Source organism: Ciconia boyciana, chromosome 5 (genome assembly GCF_034638445.1).
Source record: "Ciconia boyciana chromosome 5, ASM3463844v1, whole genome shotgun sequence".
Taxonomy (NCBI): Eukaryota; Metazoa; Chordata; class Aves; order Ciconiiformes; family Ciconiidae; genus Ciconia; species Ciconia boyciana.
This window is the reverse complement of record NC_132938.1, coordinates 27,917,978-27,945,740: the sequence shown is the minus strand read 5'-3', so window position 1 is coordinate 27,945,740 and position 27,763 is coordinate 27,917,978. Positions and strand designations below refer to the sequence as shown.

Genomic DNA, 27,763 nt, shown 5'->3' with positions numbered 1-27,763 from the left:
CTACACACTCACCACATGCTGCTGACTGTAAAACAGCACAGTTTTACCGCCTTAAGGTTGGCATCCTCAAAATTGTTCAACAACTGCAGCATGAAAAAGATACTATAGACTAGGACATTGGTATAGTATATTTATATATGTCTGTAATTCATTTGTACTTTTCAGGCCGTATATCAATTCTGGGGATGTCAGTGAAAATAACAAAAGTAATAATAATATGGCATGTGATATTTATACTGTTCCTGTCATCTTAAAATCACTTGACTAAATACTAAAAAAAAACAAAAGGAGGGCTTTCCATCCTCTAACACCATGTATATGTGTGTTGTGACCCTTTCTGTTCCTCAAATAATACAATATATCATACCTTTTTTCCTGCCACTGCAGGCTTTCCCATATATCTTCTGGAACGGACCACTGTTCAGGGGATGTCAACGTGTTTTCATTTCAAAGCAGAAAAAATACTTACAATACCACAGCAAAGGAGTGCAGGGCATGACCCTGCCTCTCCCTGCTCTTTGTAATGCCTCAGCTATCAGCAGGTTCAGAAGGTACAAAGACTACAGCTGAGCTCCCCTCCCAATGTCCTTATTACCGTTCATCCAGCACACACCCATACAACCAGGCTACAGCCTGCTCTCAGGTGACCTGAGCTCAGATAAGAGAACAGGTTATCTCCCTAGGGTTCATGGTCTCTGCTAGACCCCCATGCCTCTGCTTGTGTAGACTTTCTAAACTGAAAGTGCCGGCTACAGGCGTAGCACTGACTCTGAGGAAGAGAGTGGCTCCTGTTCAACGAGGCACAGTGGAAGTCACAGTGGAAGTCACAGTGGAAGTGATGCTGTGGAAGTCAGCCAGGGCAATATTTATTACGGTGCTCAAGTTAGTCGAAAGAAGATCCTTATCTATCCATGCCTAATTGGATTTTATTTATCAAGCATCAGAAGGTCTATCAGTATTTTCTTATTAGTTTATTTATGCCATTCTGCATGTGATAGGAATAAATGAAACCTCTGAAAATCAGAAGCAAAAGATAATCCTGTAATTCTAACCTAGTCTGCAATTCTCCCAGGAAGAAACAATACTGTGATATAACGCTTGTTTCTCTCTTTTGCTTGCTCGCTCCTTATTGCTCTCTCTTCATAATTACCAATTCAACATCTCCAAGAAATTCTTCCCAGAGGAAAAGAGAGAGAGTCTCTGGGAAGACCCTTGGCAATGTTACACAGGTTTGTAAGAAAGGAGAAGCATTCCTTTGTTGCGCAAGGACACTGCCCACAAAGACTGAAGGGGAAGAAACAAGACCTACTGAAAATAGTTTTGTCCTCAGCAGTTTATATGAGGCTCTAGAAGTTGTTTGAAAAAGGAGTGTCCAACAATCTCCTCTCACATCGTGCAGTTTTGGAACTGTTCCTGTATTCAGCAGAAGAGACCTGAAGCCAGACAAGTTGTACCTAGACTGTCCTGTAACATCGCTGAAGCTACTTTTAGGTAGTCTGGCATATGGGACATAAATTAAGACAGGTAATAGCTGAGTTGTTTACACTAGCTGAGTGTTTATGTACACTCTATACCTTATACCTATACCTTACAGTCATCAAATTAGTAGATCTCATCTTTGTTTTTCTTTCCAAAAGAAATATAGCGACTTAAAAGAAATGGTAGGGTATTTCTGATCCCTGAAGTATCTTATGCTGCATAGTCAGCACAGTAATGTATTTTATAGCTGATAAAATGTAAGCATTTAGAGGATCAAACCACATCTCAGCAAAGTATTATCTCTCATATCCCTTTTTTGGAGCAGTCAATTGCATCTGTTCATGGAGAGTAAGAGAAGAAATTATTACAGCAAGTTGTAATAATGGCCAAAATATTTTCCTGGAAACAACAGATTCAAGAAATTGCCAAAATGTGGTTTCTCTTTTTCAATTTCCATGCAAAGCCTTCAAACATAATCCTGGTGTGTTGTGAAAAACCTTTAAATGATACACTCCCCATCAAATACTGTTTATATATCTATTAATGTAGCTGCCTAAAATGTTGCTTATAAATGAAATATAATTACAGTGTTAATTGACAAAACACTGTTACACTATCTTTAAAATGCAGTTAAAAAATCTTTCTCAGATAATCTCATGGTGGTCGTAAGAACCAAAGTGTGGATATCTCCTATTTAACTGACTTTACTTCATTGTTTTCCATTATTTAAAAACCCTTCATTGAATCACAGAGATCTCTGTGATTCAATTTGCTAGCATCTTCCTTCCTTCTCATCAGCCTTATAAAGGAACCAAGAAAAATACAATGTTGGGAAGCACAAGGCAAATAGCAATAAAATATTAGAGCCAGACAAATGGTCCCATGGGTAATCTTTTTACAGTTGGCCTGAATAGACTTTGGACTGCCAATAACTTTGAAACTTCCACTACCAGTACAAAGAAAATCTTTATTACTCCATCCATATGAGAAAAATCTGACACATAATTCCGGACAGTGCAATTTTCTTAACAGCACTAGCCAGAGAAACTGATTTCAGAGAATTTTCATCAACCAGTGCAATCACCATGCAAAAATAATACGCAATTATTTTTTAGGGCAGACAGATTCAGTTTTTTGCCATTTACAGCAGGAAACTCCCAGTGCCATTTTAAGGCAGCAGCCAGGAACCTTACTTTAACCGTTTCAGAAAGCCACTTGATAACTTTCCCCTGCATTTGCAAAGTGTGCTATGGGATCTTACACCAAAATAGATAGCTGAAACCTGATATACTATCTTTCAGCCTTATTATGATCTAACCTACAAAATATGTCTCCAGAGCCAAATGTTTCCTGGATTAAGTAGCAATTAAAATCAGGATTCGGGTGTTGTCCCATTGTTTTAGTTTCTTTGAGTACATCAATCATTATAAGCCACAGAAAGCATTATCCTAGGATGATTATTTTATATCAATTAGTTTGAATAATGATACAGATACATTCAGAGTTTTTTAGCCAGCCAAAATCCAAGATTCAGCCCTGCAAAAGTAAATGTGATGGAGAGAATGCTCTGCCATTCACAAGGCATTCACTATATAAAGTGAATGAAACTGCAATATTTCCTAGAATACACCATGCAAAGGGAAAATATTTGTCACTAAGAAGGTTGACAACTGGAAGTAAATTTCATAGAGTGATTTTCTAGCTCTTGGACTACGATTCCTTGAGCACACATCAGTGAAGATTCACCTGGATAAAGTTCCATGAAAGTTTCTCAGTGTATGCATTTTACCAAATACGGTGTTTTCTTCTTGGGTGAGCCAAGTGGCCTCAAACCACATGGAAAGCACACTTGCTTGTTCTGATATTGATCTTCATCTTCACTGAGAGCTTGATTGCTTCTCAGCCTCCAGTGGCAGGGCCATGGCACAATCCAGTCTTGTTCTTTCATCTGTTAGTTCGATAACTGTAATGTCAGCTCTGAAATGGACTGATGCGGAAAGGGGAGAGTACAGAAAGTTAAAAATTGCTCTGATGCTGCTCATCAAACAGCGTGTTCATCTATTACCCTCCTCCTCCCTTATCAATTCATTTCAGAGTAACAAGACTTCCTATACAAGAAGAAAGGTGCTGGGATTACTTTACTTATAAACACAGTATTTGCAAAATGGCTCTTTAAGACAATGGAAAACACTAACCTATAAGATTTTTTCTTTCCAACAAAACAAACTCAGTTTTTCAGTGGGGAAATGCTGCTGTTTCTGATAAGTAGTTTTCACTTTTCATAGCTGTTTTACAGTATATTTAATATGAACATGCTTAATACTTACCTCAACCTATACAGAACACATCATGAAAACTTCAGCCAGCACCTGTCCTAACAATGATTTTTCTTTGGCAATGGATTATTCCATATTTCCCCTCTGTGCCTACTCTGTGTTGAAAGACTGATTGTAGTGTGCATCCAACTAGGGAAACAATTGTTTTCTACAGGTGCAGTGTTAGTAGGAGAGCTGTAAGCTAGTTTTACTAATGTTTGATTATCTGCTATGTTTGATAAATGGCTTTCAGCTGAACAATCTGGGTAGGATATAAACAATTTCACTTTGCTTGATATAATCGCTGGATCAGGAAATTGAAACCTATACTTCTGCAAAATTGTGTTACAGCGTTACAGGAGACATAAGCTCTCTGATTTGCTTCTTGGGTCTTTGTCTGCATAAAACAAAAGCAATTAGAAATGCTTATTAAATGTTAATACCACTTCTTAAGTAGGCTGTGCCAGTCAGATACAGATGAGGAGCTAAATTCAGGAAAATTCAATGGCAAAAGCTGCAAAAATTTTGCAAAACTTCAAATTCCCTTGTGGTCAGGACTCAAGTTCTGGTGGAAAATTATGCTAGAGTTTGTGCTTCTGGCTAAAGCAAAGTTAGGAAGAAAATTCACCATACATATCGTTAAAATATAGGTATTTTTAAGTTGTAATCAAGAGAATGAACAAAAGGATTATTCTTAATGTTGGTCACCAACAGGTGTTGTTGCAGTACAGTGTAAAAAACAACCTATGTCCTCCCATTCATCTGGCTTTGCCAAACCTTCTGAATTCAAGCTATAATTGAAAACTCATGTTTCCCTAGTCCTTTTTTCTTTCCCTTTATTTCAGAGAACTGACCAGATTGCACACTAAGCTTCCCTTCCCCTCCAGTAAGACTGATTGCTCTTCATCTCTCTTCCAGGTCAAAGTAATCTCTCAGGACTTTAACACTCAGTTTTCCCCAGGCCTGCAGGAGAGATTTGTACTTCCTCCCACACTGCCAGCATGCGGAAGCCTTTCTTCTCCTGCCTCTCGCTTTCTGCTTTATTCTCTCAAGACAGAGTACTTCACTGCCACACTTGACATTTCTGGCAGCTATTGAGGGACTGATTTAAGTGCAGCCCTTATCTTTTCATAAGATTTATGTAAGGTCAAAATTACAAACCTGTGCTGCAGGCAGGCTGCAAGAATGGTTGGGAGCTAGAGATTTCCATGGTGCCATCTCTGAAGTAGCTCGTGCCTCCTTATTACGTTTCAGTAGGGCTGAGCATATGATGAATCAGCCAAAATGGGACAGAAGCCCACCAGAGGACTCACGCCACTAAGCAAATAGACCTCCCCAAATCACATCTAGGAGCATTTGTGGTGAACACAATTTCCAGGTTTCTGGACATGCCTTACTCGCTGAAAGTGTCACACATATCTTATCTTGCAATCATCGCCATGCATTGCCATGGAGCATGTATAATGCCACCATTTCAGATTAACTCTGCCTTTCTGGTGCAAACTAGTGCCACAAGCTAAGCCAGGAAGAGACTGAGCCAAAACCTTCAAAGCTTTGTATTGGTTGCAGTTTATGCCTGAAATGTGATGAATTAAAAGCATCGCTTCCCTCTCTGGTAGGTTTGTTGAGGAATTCTGTGAATCCAAGTGAACACATTTACCTAATCATCTTAACAAACACTGAAAATACAGGGTACTTAAAATCATTGCAGAGCATCTCCACAGCCATCACACCAGCTTTTCAGGCTCCCAGACAACATGCCAAACACTGACAATCATAGTTCTTCCATTTCCCTCCAAGATGTCTCTGTGAATCCAGATAGCAGGAAACTTTCTCCAGCATCCCATGGATAAACTCAGTTTTTCTCCACAAGTATTTGATTTATCTCCTGAATTCCCTCTATAACATCAGTGTTCCTATTTTATTCCTCTACAGCCTATCCCATATATTCACATTCACAGATCTTGCATAACTACCACTTGAGATTTTCTGCAAACTAGTTACTTTATCTCAGTATCTACAACCCGGCCAGTCTCATTTGCCATGACCTTGGTTTCCACTAGTTCTTCTGGCTCTTGGTTAGCTTCATCTTCTCAAATACCTCTACAGAATAACTTGACAAGGATGATACATAATTTCATCCTATCAACTTTACTCAGAGACATTTCTCCAAAGACACTTCAGTTACCTTTATCATCTGAGAGAAGAGAAGGACCTTTGCTTCCCTCACCAATAACCTCTTGTGTTTTACCCATTTACTCCCAGTATTGACTCAATATTAGTTTTCCGTCTCACCTCCTGCACCACTTGATGTTAAGTTGAATTCCTTTAAAAATCATCAGATATAAAGTATTTACTAAAGTAATGAGGTATTTGACTATGTGTAAATAATTTGCACTAAAATTCACACCCAGTCCACAGAAAGCATGGTAGCTATGAAGCATGGTGTCATATCAGTGGTCAAACTGAAACTTCTCACTTCTGCCAGACAAATATCATTTCCGGCAGGTATGGCTTGTATTGTGACAGGCCTGAATACAGTTGTGATGTCTAGAGAAATATACATTATGTTGTTGCAGGAATCATGTGACTATTTGGAGGTCTTTTAATTTAGGTTTAAATTTTGGCCTGAACTTTCATTGCACATTAGACTTATTTTGGCTCCAACAGCATGTCTGATCAATGCAAAATTAAGGTGACATAGCTTTTAAATTATCCCAGGGAGGGTTTATGATTATGTTACATCAACAACAAAGGAAAGGAAAAGAGCTGAATTTCTACTTTGGCTGTTTGCAGCTGTTTACCTGCAGACAGTTTTCTGAAGACTCTGCTCACAGAACAGCAGCATAATAGTTTACGCAATGTGCCTTTGACATGAGAAAGATATAGGCATTTTAAAACGTCTGCAAAATTGGGAAGTCAAACAAAAGGTGAAAATAAAAATGGTAGATTCACAATTTATCATTCCTACCAATTTTCTGTGCCTACTAACAGACAACATGAAATTAGAGAAGAGGCAAACTGGTAGGTCACTGTTACTACTCCAAAATACTTTGCAAACAGAAACTAATTAATGTAAGAGAGGAAAAGAAAGTCTACTGCATGTCACCTGAAGAAATGCTGCCATCCGTAAATTAAAAATGTATGGTTTGAGCTGCATAGCATCTGCCAGCCTAAAGCTATGTCTGCAAATACTGTGGAAGACCAGATAACTGAAGCAATGGATCACAGATGGGTCATGAAAAGAATGTTAATATTAATTAAACAAATCTAAACAATGTGAAAGCCCTGGAAATCTGAGAATAAGCCTCTATTCTTAGAAGAAGCTTTGTCCTAGATTACACGGTTTAATTTCCTTGCTATGAGGTATGAGTTACTACTTGGTAATAAAAGTTATATGTAGGAGTATGGAAAATAATTATTATTCAATATTTGTTCAGTGTTTATTTCACCTCTATCTCTTTAGCACTAGCAACAGGGAGAAACAGACTGAGTAAAATAAGAATTGGACTTCAATAAAATGGAATCTTTTCTCAAATTTAAAAAACATTGTTCCATTTTTTTCACTCATTTTTTTCTGGGCCTTTCTGTTTTCTGGTTCTAGTCAAAACAAGAAGAAGGGCTGGAAATAAACAAAAAGAGCACGTAGGTCAACTTGAAAGAGTTCTGACTAGCACTTAGTGTTTGGTCACTTGCCCAAAAAGGACTTTTAAACATATCTAGACTGCCTATATTTGGTTGTATGTATGAAATACTTGAATAAATGACTAGTTATTTTTCTTGCATAGTTATTTTTCTTACTGTCAGTTCACATTTTAAGGTACTTTGGGGCTTGCTTTTTAATAATATGAGTAGGGTTTTTCAAATATGTTTAATTGTCTTGAGCATGAATGTTTTGTCCTGCTGCTTACTGAGACTTTGGTGGTAATTCTCCTATTTATGTACCACTTCCCATGATGTCACCCTGAATTATTAAAAAAACCCAGAATACATTTGTCTTAAACAGCACCCTTAGTTGTCAGGCCCAAATCCTGTTTTCTCTTGTCATAAGCAGCTTTTCCTTTTGCTTTTTATTTATCACACTGTTCAAGATGTTTGAATCTTTAGTTGCCTGTCTGGGGAGGATCATTGGGCAGCTCGTGTCCTATTTGAGAATATTCTGTAAGTGGCTTTAGCCAGAGGTGAGCTAAAGCAGAACTTGCTGAGGGCTGTCAGATAAAGGTGAAGGTGTTTGATATCTCAGATCATGTGAAAAAGTTAGCAAACAGCATGGCTCCAAGTGAGTCCTGGTTTGAGCACACTGGCCCCATCTGTCTGTAATCACTGCTGCTTCACTCAATACAACATTTCACACTGAAGAGAAACAAAGTTGTGTTCAGCAGCAGCAAATGGCTGTCATGAAAATTACTATGTCTACTCTGGCCCATTTCTTTTCAACTTGGCAGCAGCTTTGGAAAACCCTGTTTACTGTTCTCTGGCAGGTAGATGAAGTTTAAAAAGAAAAAAAGGTTGCTATCCCTTCCCTCTTTCTCTCTTCTCCTCTCTTTCATCAGTCCCTTACTCATCCTTTCTAAAATATTCCCTGTGCATCCTTAGACTGCTAGAGAGACTGATAGATGCTACTAATAACATAATAACAATAATACATACATACATGGATCTCTGATTCAGTCATTTTACATTTAAACATAGCTAGGTGCAGTTTACTCATGCAGTGATCCCCTTTATAGTTCCCAAATGTCAACTACAGTTTGGTTAATTAAAAGAAATTAGTGGTCTATGAAAATGAATTCTAATCTGTTGAGCTTCTTGCAAATCTGGTTCATCATATTTCTGACTGGAGAATAAAACGGTTAGCTGGTGAGATCCTGCTCATGATATTACATGGCTCGCTCTTCTTTGCCAGGCTGTGCTTTGTGTGGTGAATGGATTTTTTTTCCTAAGACTTACCTTCAATATACCAGAATGTCATAGGAAACAGCACAATAGTCCATAACTTCTTTCTTATTTGCACCAGTGCTGCAACTGGTGATTTTCCTAGTGTTAAAGATGGTCAGCAAGTAAAAACCAGTATTCAGGAAAGCTCTTACCAGTCAGACTTAGCTCAGTTGAAAAGGTACTGCATTTTAATTGGCAGGTGTTTCAGCCTTTCATCATAGATTAATTACACCCTAGGGTCAGTCTGTCTTATACAACAGAACTACTTCTGCTCATTCAGAAAACAACTGAAGAAGGTAATAGCATAAATGAAATAAGGTGCCACTCTGAACTGCAATCAGTAGCAGAGAAAATTCAAAATTATGATTCTTCACAATTCTTCACAGTTTACCTTCCTAAGCAATAAAACCAGAGGAAATTGTTAAATGAAGTCTGGCTTTGATTTGGGATACACCCTGGAGTTTTCATGTTTGGCAGATAATGAGCTTTCTGTCAAAAGTTATACTACCTGTATTCCTGTGAATGGAAGCTGGAATGAGATGTGTTAAGTTGCTGCAACTCCCAAGGTGTGTTGAACGAAACTGGGAAACCACCACCCTCCCAGTATGCTCAGTTTTCATTTCCAAACATCTGGCACATGATGTACTTTTTCCTTTCTGCTGCTCTATATTATTTAAATTCTACCTGAAAATGTTACTCATCTGGGCTGAGATAAAAACAGGCTATTGCGTAAAAAGTTGAAGTTGTCATTTGTACTGCACAGTTAAGGAAAACTCCAACCATTTTTCAGGTGGACAGAGGGCATTCTCTTGCATAGAGTCACAAAGCACTCTGCAACCGGTACTGAATTTTGCACAGGTCTTTGAATGAGGCAAAGAGCAAAGTTGAGCTACGCTTAGTGCAACAAAGTGCTGATGAAGTGCTGAATTCATTCGTTACTCCTCAATGCGAGAGAGCATTATCACTCAATATGAGGAAGTGATGAAAAGGAATCTCGTGAAGTTAGAGCACTACTTTGTTCCGTACTAGCACTGAGTGATGAAGGACCTTATTTCCCTGGTATACTTAACCTAATTGGAACTACGCTTTCAGCTATGTCATTACTCAATAATACCTAGAACTTTGGTACCTTCCTCTTCAAACCCTGAGTAGTGAATTACTAGTTGTACACTCAATCTCCATTTCTTTAAATTAAAGATCCATCTGCATTGCACACATATGGTACTTCATTCCTTTTCTTATGTGATAGATTCCAAAACCAAAGGCAGAGAGCTTGAGATTTTTGTGCAGACATAGAGGATGCGACTCCTAGACAGCATACATAAACCAGCTCTGCCCTAGAATAGCCTATACTGCAACTGCTAGCCTTAGAATCATAGAATCACAGAATCGTTTAGGCAGTAAAAGACCTTTAAGATCAAGTCCAACCATTAACCTAGCACTGCCAAGTTCACCATTAAACCATATCACTAAGCACCACATCTACACGTCTTTCAAATACCTCCAGGGATGGTGACTCAACCACTTCCCTGGGCAGCCTGTTCCAATGCTTGACAACCCTTTCGGTGAAGAAATTTTTCCTAATATCTAATCTAATCTAAACCTCCCCTGGCACAACTTGAGGCCATTTCCTCTTGTCCTATGGCTTGTTACCTGGGAGAAGAGACCAACACCCACCTCTCTACAACCTCCTTTCAGGTAGTTGTAGGGAGTGACAAGGTCTCCCCTGAGCCTGCTATTCTCCAGGCTAAACAACCCCAGTTCCCTCAGCCGCTCCTCATAAGCCTTGTGCTCCAGACCCTTCACCAGCTTCGTTGCCCTTCTCTGGACACGCTCCAGCACCTCAATGTCTTTCTTATAGTGAGGGGCTGTCCTGGTTTCAGCTGGGATAGAGTTAATTTTCTTCCTAGTAGCTGGTATAGTGCTGTGTTTTGGATTTAGTATGACAATAATGTTGATAACACACTGATGGTTTAGTTGTTGCTAAGTAGTGCTTACACTAAATCGAGAACTTTTCAGCTTCTCGTGCTTTACTGACTGAGAAGGCTGGAGATGCACAAGAAGCTGGGAGGGGGCACAGCCAGGACAGCTGACCCAAACTGGCCAAAGGGCTATTCCATACCATATGGTGTCATGCTCAGTATATAAGCTAGGGGAAAGCTGGCCAGGGGGGCCGCTCCTCGGGGACTGGTTGGGCATCTGTTGGTTGGTGGTGACCAATTGCATCGTGCATCACTTGCTTTGTATATTCTATTATCATTATTATTATTATTTTATTTTATTTTATTTTATTTCAGTTATTAAACTGTTCTTACCTCAACCCACGAGCTTTTTTCACTTTTACTCTTCCAATTCTCTTCCCCATCCCCCTGGGGGGGGCGATTGAGCAGCTGTGTGGTGCTTAGCTGCCGGCTGGGGTTAAACCACAACAGGGGCCCAAAACTGAATACAGTATTTGAGGTGTGGCCTCACCAGTGCCAAATACAGGAGGACCATCACTTCCCTACCTCTGCTGGCCACACTTTCTGATACAAGCCAGGATGCTATTGACCTTCTTAGCCACCTGGGCACACTGCTGGCTCATATTCAGTCGGATGACTCATCATTTCATGATCGCTGTGTGCAAGACGGCCTCCAACCATCACATCACCCACAAGTCCTTCTCTGTTCACAAAGAATGGGTCCAGCCTTCCCTAGCTGGCTCACTCACCAGCTGTGTCAGGAAGTTATCTTCCACACACTCCAGGAACCTCCTAGACTGTTTCCTCTCTGCTGTATTGTATTTCCAGCAGACATCTGTTAATTTGAAGTCCTCTTGAGGTACAAAAGCTAAAAATGACTCATCCACCATTTCTGTGTGAGCAAAATAGAATACATCTCTGTGGAGCAGAGTTACAGACCTTGTTGCTGAAAAAATCTAAGGTATAAGCTTTTTTTGGCTTTTTTAACCAAATAGGTAAAATGTCTGAAAATCAGAATGTATCAGGTGGTATGCTTTATACCAGCTCCTAAACCTGTTAGTCAAAATAGCTGCCAAGTTAGTTATTCCATATATATCACATCTGCAGCTGGAGTAATTATTTAGCAAGGTCAGTGTGAGCAGCTTTACGGTCTAGTCTGATCCAGGATTTGGCCCAGAGATGTATATTTTTTAAATAAAACAGAAATTGTTATTCTTATAATCATACTTTTCATATAATAATGTTCCTTACAATAGGGCTAGGATCTGTATCATGTCATACAGTTAAATGTGTTCTGGTCAAGGAATATGACTACAAATGCAGATGCTGAGATGATTAAATTCGCTATCTGCTTTTCTTTTGGAGCAACATTTCAGTGGCGCCTTTGCATAGATATCATTTAATCCCCTGCAGCAAGAAAAATCAATAACAACATTTATTCTAATATCAGATCATGTCTTCAAACAATGCTGAAACCCCATACTGATTACATTTCTGCCAGTTGCATAACCTTCTGCCAAAATGAGAATTGAGACAGGATGAAAGACAGGTCAGAAAGCTCACTGGACATCTCTCCTTTTTTGATGACTCTTGTCCTTATCTGTTGTGACTTCAAAAGAGAATTGCTAGAGCAGCTGATGATAAAACTACCTCATTGAAGGAGCTAAATGGTTCAAGGCTGCTCCCGGTCAGTGGCAGCAGAAAAAAATATAGTATTAGTCACCTGTATCCAACTGCAAATATTGACCTGTAAAAGTGCCCTTCCACCCCACAGTGTCTCACATGAGGATCCACAAGAACATCATGCACCAAGCAGATAGATAGGTTTGCAAAAGGCCTAACCACCTGGCAGATACAAAAACAACAGCTGCCAGGGCAAAATTTTGCAGACAGATTTCAATGAACAGAATCTATTTCCTGAACAAGTCATTTAGAAACTGCTGTCCCTTTTAAATCTTCATGACACCTTAAGTTTGGACTTGGAGGGACTGAGTAGGTTATATTTTTGGATAACGGTGGGATTTGGAAGAATAACTGGACTTATCCACTGCATGTTTGGGAATCTGATTGAAAGCATCATCACCTGGAAAGGGAAGTTCTCAAGATGCAGATTAATACCTGTGATAGGTGGAAGGAACTCCAGCAATAATGCTTAAAGGTCTCATTTTTCACTGTGCCTATCCGTCTGTCTCTTATGACATTCTCCACTTGAACAGCAATGAAATGCTTCACAGTTGCCTGTGGGGCTGGGAGGGAGAGTCCTTTGCATTTAGATGTAGTAAACCAAGAGCAGGACATAAGCAGCTGGGCAGAAAAAGATCATGTTTTCTTTAAAAAGCTGTAATTTCATTGGCAGGTTTAGAAACGGACTGCTTTCTGTCTTACAGAAGTCGCATAGGGAAATAGATTTTTCTTAAATAATAGTGTATGACTGCTGTCAATTCTTCCTATTTTTATAAGTTGTTAGATAATTAGCAATCAACAGTGTTCCAAACAAGACTACCAGGAGTAAAGAAAAATTTCTTTGCCTTTGCACCAGCATTGACTGATTTGCCGATGCAGGATATAACATTGCATGTTGTTATAAACTTGTGCAAATATTGGCCAGTAAGTTTTCCCATATTTCTTGTGAGTGGAGGTCTGCATGTGGTATTTCTGTGGTATAGAAGACATACTCCTCTGACATTGATGGATGGTGTCTCTAGCTATAGTTCCAAAGCAAAATTGTACTAAGGTTGTTAAAATGCTTTCCACAATTCATACTAGCAATGAATGATGTTTTTTCTGTCTTCTTTCTTGCCATGTGTGAAATGAGTCTCTACCTCACTGACTCCAGCTGCTCGCCTGTGACCATTTCTGTTGCTTTGTATGATGGAGGCTGTAAAGAGTTGTGCTGTGGCAGCCTCTCCACAACATAACTACTGTGTCAAGCAAAACCACAAGATTGCCTGCTTGGATGAGAAGCTATATTTTTCCAACTCCTTTTCAAAAGCAACAGGCTGGGGATGCTGTCCTAATTACTATTTATCTTACAAGTTTTGGAAAAATTCAGTGAGATCTGAGTTTCTTGCTTTGTCCTACCTAATACTCGATGTTGCAGCATGAGGAAGGTTTTCATGCATGAAAGTCATACCCTTTTCTCTCTGGCTGCAAATTCCATTCTGAAGCATATTTTATTGCACTTAAGCTACAAACTTATGATGCTGCCGAACATTGCAGTCACAGGTTAAAGCTCCAGCCAAAAAAAAGCACTATCTCTTTGACCATTACTTTCCTTCAAGCCGTTAATCACGTACCTTGTGTTGGTGTAGTGTGTAATAAACTGTCAACACTAGTAGACAAATGTCAGAGCAGGCTGCTGACAGACCAAAGCAGTCTAGCAAGCGTTATCTGCAAATAAAGCATGACTTCATTTCTTCTCTCTCAGGGAAGGAAATAGTCCTCAATGACACCTACACGTCAATTAAATTGGCAGCAGGTGACTCCTGAAATGTGGCTTTGGTCAACTGACAAAATGCAGTTTTCCTGGGTCATTGTAACACAATACCGGTATGGCACGCGTACATTTATATTTGTCTAGCTTGTGTTTGCAGATACTAGTGTAAGTGTTTGCAAATCCTAGTCCAGAACTGAAACAGTTCTGAGATCTGTAAACTAAGTGTAATTGTTATTTAATTAACTTGTTAGAAAGTATTTTTGCTAATGTTTTCCATGCCATGAAATCAAAAGCATTAGTACATGCCTGGAGAATCATACCACTAAGGTAAAGATCATCCCTGATTCTTTTGAACTTCTTTTTTTTTAATAAAGGAGCTGTGTTTCATCCTCATTATTACCATATTTTTGCAATTACACAACTGCAAAGCTCTGCAATCTGGTGACAAATTGGCCCAGCGTAGCCAAATATTTGCTTCCATGTTTGTAAATGTAACTAAAACTTACCTCACCTAAGACGCTCAGGTGCAATGAGGCCCCTTAAATATTTGGTTGCAAAGTAATTTATTTGTACACAGAAGTTAGGGGTCAATGACCAAGAATGACGCTAGTAATTAAGCATATAGGACATGTCATATTTGTAGGCAATTTATTTCAGCTTTATGTGTTCCACAAACTTTGTGTATGCTGTGTCAAAGCCACGCAGATATTCAGGGGCAAGAGGACACAGCAAATGAGCTAGCAGGCAGCCTGTTGTACCATGTCAAAGAAAGGGGAATAGCCCCAACTTTTCTTGATTTTGTTTTCTAGTTCTAAGAATTTCTAGTTTTAAGAATATTTCAAAAGATATTTTCTCATAATTGTCCTGATGAGTTACTGAGTTGAGCTCCACAGCCAGAAAAAAAGTGAATGGTTATTGCTACTAATTAACAATTAAGACTAATCAGTTCATCTTTTTCATCTCTGTTGTAAGAGGCCAATTTAGAAAAAAAAAATTTCCTACTGTTAGAATAAGTAGAAAAAAATTCTGCTCTAGCATCCTAAGAATTTTTTTAATAGGCTGTTTACATAAAATTACTTTTTTTCTCGTCAGTTTGAAGTAAGATGAAGCATTTTTCATCTTAATTCAAAGGTTGAGCACCTTCTTGAGCAGTTCCACAAAGGGACATTGTGTAAGAGTACCAGAGCAGTACACAGGCTCAGACCCAGTGTTCTTCTAGTATTCCAGGTTATCTACCAGACAGATAATTAAAAGTAAGAGAGTGGCAAGTATATATGGTATTTCCTCTTAATACTTTCTCAGTTTATGACTATTTTTAGTTCAGAGAATTTCCTGAGGCCAATATGATTTAAGAATCCCACTTAGAACCACCAGGATGCACCTTTTTCCATTTGGCATTCACATTCATTGCCTGAGAACAGTACCCTGTTTCTTTCTTTCAAAAAGAAAGCAAATGTATTTTTAGATTTAAAGAGAGAGGATGAAACAAGGTGGCAGAACATCATTATCTGCAATCTCTCATGTCTTGGCTATCTGGATTCAGTCTCCTCCCAACCTCTTGTCCCTAACAAGCAAGTCACAGGCTACAAGCTTTTCTGGGATACCTCCATGCTGAAGCAAATGCCTTCACTATAATGCTTAAGAGCAAGCAAGAAGGAAAGAAATGGAAGTAAGTCAAGCATGATGCTGAAGTATAGTATTTGGAATGGCAAGTTGAGAATCAGCAAGCCTGCGTTCCAATCCTGATCCATCAACTTATTCATGCTGTCTTGTGACTGTCTAATTCAAAGTACAACTCCCACCACTGCCTCCTGCAGACACGATTTGTAACAAAGCAGCACCTGCTTATGTACAGTTTGTGTAGGATCTGATCCACTAGGCATGCTCAGAGGACATCTACTGCATCAAGCCCTGCAGGTGAGACAGGCAAAGGAAAACCTATTTTGTGGTTCCCATAGGACATGAGTAGGAGGTAACTGTCATGTCCTGTCAATACTGAGATGCTGAGGCACATGACCAAGGCAGATCTTTAGTCAAATTTTCATTAATAAAAGGCTTTTGCTGCCTTTGAGACAAGGTGGCACCAAAGAGAGATTTGGAGGATCACAGTTTTGGAGCTTGATGTCTAAGTCCTTCTTTAGGAGCCTATGGGTTTTTTGAATCTATACCTAAAGTCTTGATTCACTCTAGTACTACATAATCTGTATATACATATTCACTGCAGTATTACCATAGCTTCTTTGCTACGCCATTTGTCATGCAAAGGATAAGGCCAAGGGATGAGGCTTATTAATAAATCACTCTGTTTGGGAAAGTAGCCACATGGCGTAGACTTCACAGAGGGAACGATTTAATTCTGTTCTCCCTCACAGCCCGGGGCAGCAGCTCTGCGTTTTCCTACAGGCTGCACAATCTGCTTGGACCACAGGCACTTAGATCCTAGCTGGGGTAAGCCTGAGACAACTCTGTTCAGTACCAGTCAGTTGTCAGAAGTTGTTTTCTATCAACAGAAGAGATAAGGTGCTAATGAAGTGCAAAATTATCTTTTCCTCACTGCTGCTTCCATTCTGCATCTACCAGAGTTTGGTTATACTTGAGAGTCCAGTGTGTTTCACAGACCCTTGCTAGGAAGTGTGTCAGTTCAGACTCTGTCTCAGGGAAGGCTGGTGTGCACAGATTCAAAACAGCACTGCTCATGCCACTAATGGCTGACCTCTACTGCAAAATGCATAAAGGTTAGTTCTCAGCTGTCTTGCAATGTATGTAGTCATTACCTATGCTAAACAGATAAAAATTTTGCAGCCAGTGGGGAAATTTTAATTCAGTGTCATAACGATTTTCACTCACCTGCAGATGTAAGTGAGATTCAAGAAGCAGTCAAAGTACCTGCTTATTATATCCTCTGAAGCAGAAACATATGTAAACACAGAACAGAAATGTTTATTGTCCCAGGGCTTGCCTCTGCTTAGCCCCATACAGTGCACCTGAGTGTCTCAAGAACAGTGTCCTTATTTATGGATCCTTTACAAGGATCAAGACACATCAGAGCAAGGATAATTTTGAGGCCATGCGGTGCTCTGGAAGGTTGGACAGATGTCCAGTACATGCTGATCAGACTGCCAGCATAAAAGTCTAACAATTTTTTTTTCTTCAATTATTGATTCAATCTTGAAGAAGTGATAAATTTAACCATGGTTTTGTTGCTAAGCTTCCCGATGCTGAGTGTATTGAAAAGTCAGGACATCCCATACCTTCATTTTTAAAAAACGAGACAGCTAAGTCCTTTTTAACTCAAAGCTTGTATATCACTTTCAGAGGTTTTGATAGTGTAAAGTCTATTTACTGATCATTTCAAGTCTATGTCAAATATGTATTTCAAGTCCAATAGCAGCAAACCCTAAAACATCATGCACAGTCTAATAATAGGCTTGTCTGAGCTCAGTGCTTTACAGCTGATTTATATGAGAACATGAGAACAATAAATACCAATATCCTAAGTACTGACCAACCCCAGGCTCCAATTAAAAGCTCACAGACCTGAACATCTTCCTTTTTAAATCAGTGTGGCTATTCAGCCACCAGCCCTGGAAACTACCTGTTTTAACTGTGACTTAATCAGCTGAATCAGCTGAATCACTGTCCCATGCACTGTGGTCACAGATCAAAGCCCTTAGGAAGGTACAAAGGTAGTGGTGAAGGGACACTACGCCCCTTCCAGTGGTGATCCAGTTTTCCGTCTAACATTGAATTTTCTGTAACAAACAGAAACCTACTTTTCATAATCACTTGATCCTCTGTGTCATTACAATTTTTCCTATCCTTCAGTGGATTTCAGTGTGACGCTGTTCAATAATTAGTTTTCCAGACTTGCTAACACTAGGAACATACACTGGAACTTTATACCTCAGAGGAGGTACCTACAGCTCAGGGATTTATCTCCATCCATATAAGTGGCATTACTACAGAAAATGCTATGGCTTTAGGTTATCAGCAGTTTTCCCTAACATTGCTACTAGCAGGTACAAGCAATCCAGCATGTCTTTTCCTTTTGCAAGCTATACCCATTTGGGAGTGATGGGCCAGAGTATATGGATGAGAATATGAAGGGAAAGTTCAGGAGACCTTTTACTATCTTAGTCCAGTCCTAGCAGAGGTCTTTGAGTTCAGAGAGTCCAATGCTGGAGCGTCAGCACTGATCATCTGCCACAGAAGTGAGGAGGACAACATCATGACTTCTCCAGTGAAAGTGCAGGCCTCTCTCTCTCTCTCCTCCCCAAGAGTTTGGGGGATTGTATCGCTATATGCTCCAGGGGCTGGAGTGGTATGCTATTGATATATGCTCCAGGGGCTGGAGTGGTATACAACGCACCACCCACCCTAAAACCTTTGCTTGTACTATTGCACCAGAAACTTTCCTTAACAGCGTTTTGCATCATCTGCCTTCTTTGGAAGACAGTTGGTTTTGCTGCTGTCTTTCATTTTATTTTCTCAATGATATTAGCTAGCCCTACTGGTTTGTAAGCTCTGCATGTCCTGCTGTGTATTCACTTTTCCAGGTCACCTATAAATAAAGAAAGATGAAAGTGAACCTGACCACCCCAGAAGCTATCCTTCTCTTAACAAACTTCCACCTGATTCTTAACTCTTTCCCCCCTCTCTCTCTAAACATTAATAAGCTAATTCTTTATCGAGCTGAATACTGACTTGCACTTTGCAACCTTAAATGTTAGCTCTACCTGAGACACCGTGCTGGAAAATACTGTTAAGACCAAGTACGTTATGTCTGTCTCTTCACCCATATCCCCTCTGATGCAATGTTCACAAAGGCATTAATCAGGTTTGTTAACCAAGCCTGTCCTTTCGTAATAGACGCCAGACAGCCCTGCCTGAGAATGAGATCGGTAGCTCATTTAGCAGAAGGTGACCTTTCAGAGGAGGCTGGAAGGCCAGTGGAGTGTGTAAGTATGGAAATGGAGGAAAGGACCCATGCTGAACCAGTGGAAATGAGGGGAGACCTGTGTAAAACCTTTGGCTGAGCTCCATTACGTTGCACGTCAGGATGGAAACCCGGTCTGGCATGAAATGATCATTGCACTACTTATTAATATACCAGACGACCCAAGGATTTTTGCTCTCTGTCACCTGGAAGCCATCATAGTGATGGCCTAGTTGTAAAAATTGGTCATGAAGAGAATTATATTTATTTCAAGGAAACAAGAACCATTTCTCTACTACGTTCTATGGGAAAATATAGGAAATATTCATACTCATTTGCATTTTAACAGTATTCTAAGTAGTAGAGAACAAAAATTCTAGTAATGTACTGAAATAAGACCACAATTACTTTGGATGTGCAGAGAAGGGGCTTATGCTTCTGATGCAATTAGCAGGCCACGTCCCCAGCTCCAGAGCTGCCGACACCCTCAGTTTTAGTGTTTCAGCAGGAGATAATTTCACTTTTACCAAGGAGGTGCACGAACAGGGAGACTAGGAGCTCCAGATCCTTTCTGTTATTCAGGCTTTTCAGTAGCGTACGTTTCTCACGAATAAAACGCTTCCGGCTGTGTGACCGCTGTATCGCCAGCCCTGGAGGCAGCTGCCCCTCCGGTCCAGGTTCGGTGCAGGCGGAGGCGGGCGGGACACATGCGGCCATCCCTGCCCTCCACCGGTGACCACCGCCTGGCCTCCCTCCACCTGTCCTCCCACCGCCTGGCCTCGCTCCGCCTGGCCTCCTTCCACCTGGCCTCCCTCTGCCTGTCCTCCCACCGCCTGGCCGCCCTCCACCTGCCTCCCTCCGCCTGTCCTCCCTCCGCCTGTCCTCCCACCGCCTGGCCGCCCTCCACCTGCCTCCCTCCGCCTGTCCTCCCTCCGCCTGGCCTCCCACCGCCTGGCCTCCCTCCGCCTGGCCTCCTTCCACCTGGCGTCCCGCCGCCTGGCTGCCCTGCGCCTGGCCTGCCGCCTCCCCTGCCAAGCCGGGGCTGGCGAGGTGTTGCCACAGCAACGCCCTCTCACCCCCAGGATGGGGTTGCTATGTCAACGCTCTCTTTGTGGCATCCACCCCCGGGAGGGAACGGCTGGAGGGGTTGCCGTGGAAACCGTGCTCCCCTGAAGCATCAGTAGGGGCTGGTTCCTTCCCCACCTTTCTGCCCCCAAAATGTCCTGCCATGAAGCTGAGATAACCCCCCGACATGTCCTGCTCTGTCCCACCCCGCCGTGCAGGGCCAACCTGACGGGAGACCCTTTACTGTCACAGTGCTGCAGCAGCTCACGTCTGGGGACACGGACAGTCATCGGACAGACTAATGCAGGGGACCTAGCTTCTCTTCTCAAGGAACGGGGGGAATGGGAAGTCGCTGGTTGTGCTGGTGATGGAAGTGCTCGGTGCATGGATGTGGGAAGATGCAGCAGGGGATGCACGTCTACTTGGCAGTAGATATACATTCTCAGGCCAGGCTTGTATCGTACAACAACAAGAACCAAAACCACCTTTTCATCTAGAAACACTTCCTGTATTACACCACTCTTTTCAAATTCCCAAAAACTCCAGAAGGTGTGATTTTTTTTTCAGGTGAGTCTGTTGTGAGAAGGAACCGTCTGAACCAATTCTGGAGAAAGGCTGTAGTTAGAAAATGTGGAAAAAATATTAAAAAACCCAAATATTCCACAGAACATTAAAATACATAGGAGTGCTTTTAGCACAGGTATTTGAACAGAAAACATTAAAGGGCTTGACTGCACGACTTACTTAACAAAGCCTAGTTAATGAACCCCTGCTTATCCCTAGAATATCTTAGCAAAGTGATTTGATTTAAAGGATCTCTCCTCTATGACAGGGAGCACCTGGGGATTTTGGCAGTAGCATAGCAGAGGAGTTTGCAGATATAGTCTGAAGAATCGGAATGCTGACGCTGCAGAAAATCTCAAAAAAACCATAGTTTCCAGTCACAGGACACTCACACATACTCAGTATTTGGCTGCTTGCATACACATTTCAGTTAATAACTGCTACATTAAATACCAAATAAGAAGTGTTTGCATTCAATAATTTATCGGTGCTCAGGATTTAGTACTGTCAAGAGTTCATGTGCATACTCTGCGATTACAAATACCTGCTTTGACACTGACTCTGAGAAATGTATAATGAGGTCATCTACTGCTGAATCATCAAAGGGGCAGAGATGGGCTCTCCTCAGGAATAAGGGACTTTGTATACATCTTAACTGTTGTTATACATCTGCTGTTGCTTATCTAAGAGAAGTGAAACATGTAACTGCAGATGACCTCGCATAATCAAGGGGGGAACTTACAAAAATGCCCAGATCAAGAGGTTTTGAGTTATATCTTCTAATAGAGACATATTTCTATCTTATTGTATCTTTGAATGAAGAACTCTTGTTGTTCTCTAAGTGGTATTACCGCGCAATTAATTGTCTGGAACATACTTACAGAAAACTAGAAATCATCCTCTAATCTCATCCTAAAGGTCATTACTTCATTTGTAATTGGACAGATTTTGATCATATTTCACATTGGGATCAAGCAGTTCTGAGTCAGTCTCAAAGCCAACCTCTGTGCTTTGCTCTCCTCTGCGTTCACCATGTGGCACAGAAAATTGGCTCACAGTATGACATAAAAGATATGCAAACGATCATTCTTCTTCACTAGACTTCAAACTTTATCTCTGGGGAAACAGGAACTTGTTTGTGTAGAAAGCTCAAATCATGATGTTCTCTGTATTATTGAATATATGTCTTTGATCCAGTAGATGCTTAAGGTAAGAATATACAATTATTTCTGGAAATCAGTCATCTAGACCTGCCTAAGCAGAAGCTGCTCAGTTCCCCATATATTTTCCTCCTCCGCTTTCAATACCTGCTTATTCTTTTGGCCTTTACAATGCCTGTAGCAGACAGTTCTTAAATTTAATTATGTGCTGTTTGTTTTCACCTGATAATTTAATTTTTCCGCTTTCTTCTTCTGTAAAATACTGTCAATACAAGATCCTTATCACCTTTTAAACCATTCATTATTTTACAGGTTTTAATTATGGACTTCTGTGGTAGACTTGGCTACATATAATTTTCTGAAGTTATCAGATGGATATGCCTCCTCTCAAGTCTTCCTTTCTTCTGGCATGGAAATAGTGTTGGTCCTAGCTGTAACTCTGTGAGGAATAAAAGAAACTTCACTGCAATCAAAGTACATTGATTTCAGTCCATGAACCTTTCCTGAAGAATTTCCAGCCTAAAACTGGAGGTAAAAACAGCAAGATGACAGGGCCACTAATTAAGGTACATATGTCTTCAGATGGGTCCATTTATTTAGGTGATTCAAATTTCTTAGCTTGGTGTCACTGATGCAGTGGAAAGAAGCTTTTAGGAGAGAATGAGGCTAGTGAGGTGAAATGGCGGACTGCACGTAGCGAAACATGGAACAGTATTTGGAATCAAGGTTGGCGAAGAATCCAGACATGCCCCAGTTAACACTTCCTAACTCATATCTACTTAGAAAAAGTGAGTTTGTTACAAATTTTATCGGAGTAGGGAACTCAAGGACAAACTCTTCAGTGAGTGGCGTGAAAGCAAGCAAGCTCTTTGAGTGCTATGTAAAGCACTCAAAGGAATAGAGCACTCAAAGGAATACAAAGACATAAAGAACAAAAATGAACAGCTAATTCATCTTTGAAATATCCATCTTCCACAGGAACATCGGTATTGACAAAAAGACTGTTGTAATTTAGGCACAATATAGAGGATAAATTCACATTCAGAAGCAAGACAATGTTAATCTATAGCCATTGCTAAAGGTATTATGAAATTCCTCAGCTTTAAAGTAAGAAAGAACTTTTAGAAGACTTCATTTCAATACACAACAACAGTTGTTACTAATATCAAATTCCCCATGCTTTAAAACTGCATAAATGCTTTTAAAACAATGCATTGAAGACAGTTACAGGTTAATTTAAGTGACCATCCTAATTCTGGATTATAACAACCTTTAGAAAGAGTTTGATTGCATACATGTTGCTCTTTGCTTGAATAGTAATAAGACTTGAATAGCATATATAGATAAATTATATATATGAGCTAAATTTTTTAGAACTTTTATCTTGATTTTTCTGAGGCCTGTATTTCTCTGCCTAAGGCATCAGTGTGGCATATACTGTTTCAAATATAGATATTCTGCTCCTTCTACAAAATAAATGGAAAACAGACATTAATGAAAGAGACCCATGACTAAGATTTCATTCCTCTGAAATTTTCATATAGGAAAACTGCCATTGCTGCCATCTGCATCTAATTTGATCTACTTTGCAGATTAAACACAACGGAATTTGCAAGTATACATATTTACATGTAGGGGACAGTAGATAACATCTTAAACTCATTAGAACTAATATAATAGGAGTGGAAACATGACACATCCCTGTACAGTGGATCTGTACAGATCTCTAATAAAGCACCAGTTAATTCCTCTGTTACGTTTCTGTCCTGGTCCATACATGGGAAGCACAACATACACACTTCTAGTCAGCAAACTTTAGGTCAATTTTGAAAGAAAAATGTCACAGCTAATTTGGAGTGTGGAGCCAGTGTATACCAGAAAGAGTAAGCAAGAACAGCAAGTGGACAGCAGTGGCAGTGAGGCAGAATCGAATCTGGAGTTTGAGAAACCATAAATGAGAGAGGTGTGGACAAAGGGAAAGAACAATGTGGGGAGTTAAAAGGGACAGACACAGGCCTTACAGCCAGCAGGACCACATCACCTACCTGAAACACTTTTGCCAAATTGTCGAAGAGTGCTTGACCAGCACTGACTTTATGCTTGACTCCCCTGACTGTGCCGTTTTTGCTGAGGATGTTGACTCGTTTTGTACCAAACCCCCTCTCTTTAGTGGCTCTGACTAAAATGAGCAAGTTGTCCTGCTCGTTCTCGTTTTCATCGCACTCGGACCCTACATGTCCATTCTGCTGCCCATCCACTTCACTCAGCCGGCTGGTTTGGTCGGTCTCCGAGCTGCTGGCGTACTCGGAGTCCAGAGAGCCGGCAGCCTCCCCGTCGGCGTACACCTCCTTCAGCACCCTCCCGCTGTGCGAGGACGCAACGCGGAACCGAACCTTCCTCGACAGCCTCTCGCTGTCCGACTTCATCTCACTTTTAAACATCACCTCTTCCATTGATATAAGCAGCTTGCATTGTTCCAGCATGGTGCCCATTGCATTTGCCAGTTTGTCACACTTAACAACAATATCAGCGCTGCTTGCTGTTGACAGGGGTTCTCATATTAAACTAAAGAGGGTTCCCAAGAAGCTACACTGCCGTTCTGCAGTTAATAATGGATGCGTTTGTGCTATGGTTACCTTTAAACTAAAACCTGTAAAACGATCTCATCAATTAAATATTAAAAAGCCACTGTGTACTTTTTAGCACTAAGGAAGAAAGCAAGAAAGGGAGAAATTATATTCATTGATTAAAATAAAAATGCAAACCCACACATGACAAACACAATAACAGAAATTACACAAGTTTATATGAATGCAGTTTTTGTTTGCTGAGAAAGGCAAAAAGGAAGAGTTTTTTTACAAGATCTGCAGAGCCAAAACTGTTTATGTACATTACACCTGTGGTGAAAATCGTAAACTTCAGCACTAGAGTCAATGATGGGCACATTTCTTTCATCAAAACCCTTCCTTCCCCTACCAGTCAGACCTCATTCACCAAAGTTTGCTTTTTATATAAGCTTACAGAGATTTGGCAGGGAGCTCTGACTTGGTGTTTTGTGATGCTGGCCTTTTTGCAGACTGGCAGAGCAGTGGAGAAGCAATTAGTCACAATTTGTTGCACTAACACAGCGTTATTAAATAAAACCAAGCCACAGCTAGAACCAGACAGTAACCACAGTCTCTGTTCTGTTTTGTCAATTATTCAAGGGACTGGGCCAAGGGAATCTGAACAAAGGAACAGCAGAAAGCTAATTAATTGGGGCAACAAGGATCAAACAAAGAAAAGTAGGGTAAGGTGGATTCAACCACAGGGGAAGCAAATTCTCCTATCCCAACAAATCACAAGTAGAGGCTGGTGCAGCGTTAGGCACCCGGCTCTAGATGTAAAAATAACAAACCCATACTTCAAATTTCTGTCTGTGTCTACTCAAGATCATGTAGTAGCACCTTAGACACCCAAGCTGGTTCTGAGTTTGCATGATGAACCCTACTTACAGTGGTATTTCTGTATTTTTTCCATTTAAAGTAAAATGCAAAGCATTCCTTAGAGCAGCATTGAGAACTCCACCCCCTTCTCACTTTCCTGGCAAACATTCCCTACACACTCTCTACAGCTTCATTTTCTTTCTAGACTCATGAATACTGAATTGCTTCCTGAAGCCTGTGACCCCCTCGACAGGTATAGGCATGAAATGAGTCCGTAGATGCTCAGCCAACCCAGAATGGTAATGCCTGCGGTCACAAGCAGCTGCAGAGCTTCAAGCATCTGAGGAGGCTTTCTGGCCAAGATTTTGGAAATGCAGACACAAATCTTTCAGCAATTAGGTGATGGTTGTTGTGACTTTCTTTTGAACAAGAAGCATGAAAATACTGCTCTTCAGCCCAAGTAAAATCACAATTCTTATGACTAAACTCTAAAATTACTTATTTGCCATCTACAAAATGGAAACACAAATTATTAGTGGCATTTCATAGCATTAGTGGTTGCCACATTTTCTAAAGAGATGATTCACTGTATTATCAACTACTATTATTCACACAGAAAAAAAATTAGGTAAAAATAATAAGTTACAAGAGTTAAAATGCATTGCTACTCATCTTTCAGAGAAGAAAAACAGCTTGTATTAAAGTCTGTACTAATATTGAATACAGCTATAAGATACCTTGTGAAATTCACTTTGGAGGGGGGTTGAATCACAGATTGTAATACAGCCACTTGCCCACAGGAGCTTTGACAATAAATACAGTTCATTATTACTAAAGACTGACTTAGAACTAATTCTGTAGCTGAATTAATATTTCATAATATCTTTTATGGAATTATCTAAACAGGCCTGCAAGATACCTGGAGAAATCACTTAGCCTGTTGCCTACCCCAAAGTTAACTATATCATAGTGTTTCCATGATTATCTGAGTGATCTCCTCTAAGAAACCTGCAGTAATGAACTTTGTTCATATTCTTTTTTTTATTAAATAATAAAACCCAAGTGCTTTGCAACAAATTGCCACAGATTAAGAAATCTGAGCTTCTATAACAGAAATATTTTGCACAACACCTTTATAATATTTTTATCTCCTCCACTTGATGCTATATATTCCTTAACATAGAATCCATTTTACTGTTATTGCAGGCAATGGGAAAGCTTGTATTGTCTGTACTGCAAAGGATTTGATGCTACCCGAGTGATTTAAAAAGTTAATGTAGCATTGAATAAACGCAGAATTAATCAGTACCGCATTTTAAAAACACTCCAAATACTGTTAGCATCTTGTTCTCTGTTAGTAGGAAATTAGCTCATCGTTTAGTTTCATGGAAATTCCATTATTCACTGGGAAATATTTTATGTCTGGTTATGAGAAACTGTATGCACAGTTTTCTCTGCAGAAAAATAGTTAAGCACAGTGGAGAGTGCCCCTTGACAGAGGATCTTACACGCATAAGATTTCATCTTGATGTTCCAGCTGTGGACCTTCTCCGAGCAAATGTGACTTTTGGGGTAAGTGCACATAGCCAGCAGGAAACAGATTACAGACTCTAAACTGGTTGTATTCATGACATAAGATATTTGAGAGTTCAGAGACCTGAAATGCATATATTTGTACCATCCGCTGGGTGCACGTTCTCAACAAAGGCAGAAAGGATGGAACTTGACTACGCATCTCTGTCCCTCCTGTAGAATAAAATTTGTTGTAAATGCTGACACTAACTCCACTTACCCAGTTTGATGTTGCACCCTGCCAGCTGTTATATTTGTGTTTATAATTTTCTAACTTCTCTAGACAAAATTATTTTCATTCAAAGGGTTATTTCATTTAATGAGCAGTATCCATTAGAAATTAATGTGGCGGGCTTTTGCAGTAATGAGATATTTCTTACCCATAACTATGACTCTTCCTGAATCATTTGGCTCTTGTTAGTTTTTGTTTCTGCTTAGTTTGGTCCTAACATTCTGCCATTGATTAATTCGAGGCCACAGGTTCCAGCAAGCATAAAGTTGAAGCACACAGAGAAAAAAGTTGTCACTACAGAGATCTCTCCTGAATAGAGAAGCACTCCATAAAAAAACACCTGGAAAGAAGATATTACATCCATTACCTTTTTTTTGACTCTGTCTCGTCTCACAAGGAACTGGACCAACCCATTACCTTGATGTTGTACTAAATAATATGGTTTCCAGTAAAATCCTCACATTTTATCATGTTCAAATTTATCACTAAGTTGAAAGGAACAAAGAAGGTGATGCTTCTGCTAGTTGTTGACTTCTGATGCTCCTTCTTGACACAGAGTCAAGGTAACAGTACTGGATGAAGCCCAGGGGACAGATGCTGTACAGTGCAGCCTGAAAGACAAACATCTGCTCTGAGACAGACATCTGAGAATCTTCCACACTCCATACAAGAAGGTGCCT

The 27,763-nt window shown here is 40.2% G+C and overlaps 1 protein-coding gene across 1 annotated transcript in view; it reads right to left on the bottom strand.

Moving 5' to 3' along the window:
• The window catches only part of GRXCR1 (glutaredoxin and cysteine rich domain containing 1), a 42,890-nt gene extending 18,595 nt beyond the window's left edge, over nt 1-24,295 (bottom strand). Inside the window, exons 1-2 of the mRNA XM_072863058.1 lie at nt 23,900-24,295; nt 22,002-22,004 (exon numbers count right to left, since the gene is read on the bottom strand). Coding sequence (XP_072719159.1) covers nt 22,002-22,004; nt 23,900-24,295 — 399 coding nt within the window. The remainder of the gene's footprint in view (nt 1-22,001; nt 22,005-23,899) is intronic.
• Between the last annotated feature and the right edge of the window lie 3,468 nt (nt 24,296-27,763).